Here is a 1617-nt window from a genome sequence, read left to right on the forward strand (position 1 = left end):
CTTGCCCTTTATCTCTGTAAAGTGCATTGTCATTATCCAGCTATGCATTGAAAGAGAATTGTTAGTCCTAAAGTAAAACCAAATTGCCAGCAGAGACATGTACACACCCACACATTACTCAATCGCTAACATGACATGACAGCAGGTTTTAATGGTTCTGTGCATTTATAGGCTTTGTTAAGATGTGCAAACATTGAAAATTGCTACATTAATTTCCTGTATCATACTGGCCTACCCCTTTATTACAATATACAAGTATGACAACAGGCACCAAGTTCATTGTACCATCAAGTTCATTGTACTTTATGGCCTATTAAGATTTGATTGGCCACAATAGCAGCCAGGTAGTGGTGAGGTGTGAAGGGATCAACATCTCTGGCAACTTTTACTGAAACAAACTTAAGTATCTTGCTTTTTTGCGCAAGAGGATGAATACAAATCCTTCTCGTGGCTCATATCACTTCAGAGCACCAAGCAGGATCTTCTGGAGGACTGTAAGAGGTATGTTGCCACACAAGACAAAGAGGGGTCAAGCTGCCTTGGACAGACTGAAGGTCTTTGATGGGATTCCTCCTCCCTATGACAAGACAAAACGCATGTTTGTACCAGCAGCGCTGAAGATTGTACGTTTGAAGCCAACTCGCAAGTTTGCCCTTCTTGGTCGCCTTGCACATGAAGTAGGTTGGAAGTACCAGAGAATCACAGCCATTCTTGAAGAGAAGAGAAAAGAAAAGGTCAAGCTTTACTATGAGAAAAAGAAGAACATTACAAAACTGAAGATGTTGGTTGAAAAGAATGTTGAAAGTAAAATTGCCCCGTATACAGAATTCCTAAAACAACATGGTGTCCTAGTTTAATATATTCACTTTAAGGCATTGACAATAAAAAAAATAGAAAAAAAAAGTTCATTGTACTTGCTGGTGGACCATCTAACTGATGGACTAACTCACTCATAATTAACCAACTGCAGGGTCAAACTGTTGGAGTCTACTTCCAGAAGCTTCTAACCCCCATGTCAGACAGAAGAGGAGCTGTCAGGATTACCACACCTCATTCCCTAACAAAGGACATTGGAAAGTGGATGAAGCTCATGTGTGGAAACAGAGATTTACATTTGATAACATTCAAAGAGGCATATTAAACACATCTTAGACACATAACATATATTCACATTCATCTTTCAAGCACCAATGATTGGTCACGTACAAGGTTCTATCCAAAATTTTGAAACTTGTTTTGAAGTGTGTTTGTGAATTCTGACACATCTTGCTGTTTTCTGCCTGCAGCCAAAGTGTGAAGATTTCCACGCAACATTAAGAAGGGTACATTTATATCAATTGGACACATCAACCAGAATCAGGTTAATTGTTTGGAGGAGCATCAGGCAGGCAAGACCAGCTGACAACTCACCAAACTACTGCTGATTAGATGAGTGTGACTAAAAAGTGCCTATTGAATAACCATGTGTTGCAAAGTCTTCCTCAGGGCAGAACGAAAGTATACATCTTGAAGGCTTTATTTACAGACACTCCATTGCAGGGTACTGTCTAATTATTGTCCTCTCCTGCTGCTTTGGTTTGGATCTGGCAACGGTTCTCTAACAAAGTGATAGTCACT

At 39.8% G+C, this 1617-nt stretch overlaps 1 protein-coding gene across 1 annotated transcript; it reads left to right on the forward strand.

Annotated features, from left to right (window-relative positions):
- Window positions 1–348: 348 nt before the first annotated feature.
- On the forward strand, window positions 349–896 carry LOC138736729 (large ribosomal subunit protein uL13-like). The gene has a single exon (XM_069886739.1). The coding sequence runs from the start codon at window positions 429–431 to the stop codon at window positions 855–857; it is 429 nt and encodes a 142-aa protein (XP_069742840.1). The 5' UTR covers window positions 349–428; the 3' UTR covers window positions 858–896.
- The last annotated feature ends 721 nt before the right edge of the window (window positions 897–1617 follow it).

The sequence above is a fragment of the Narcine bancroftii genome, chromosome 1, assembly GCF_036971445.1.
Source record: "Narcine bancroftii isolate sNarBan1 chromosome 1, sNarBan1.hap1, whole genome shotgun sequence".
NCBI lineage: Eukaryota > Metazoa > Chordata > Chondrichthyes > Torpediniformes > Narcinidae > Narcine > Narcine bancroftii.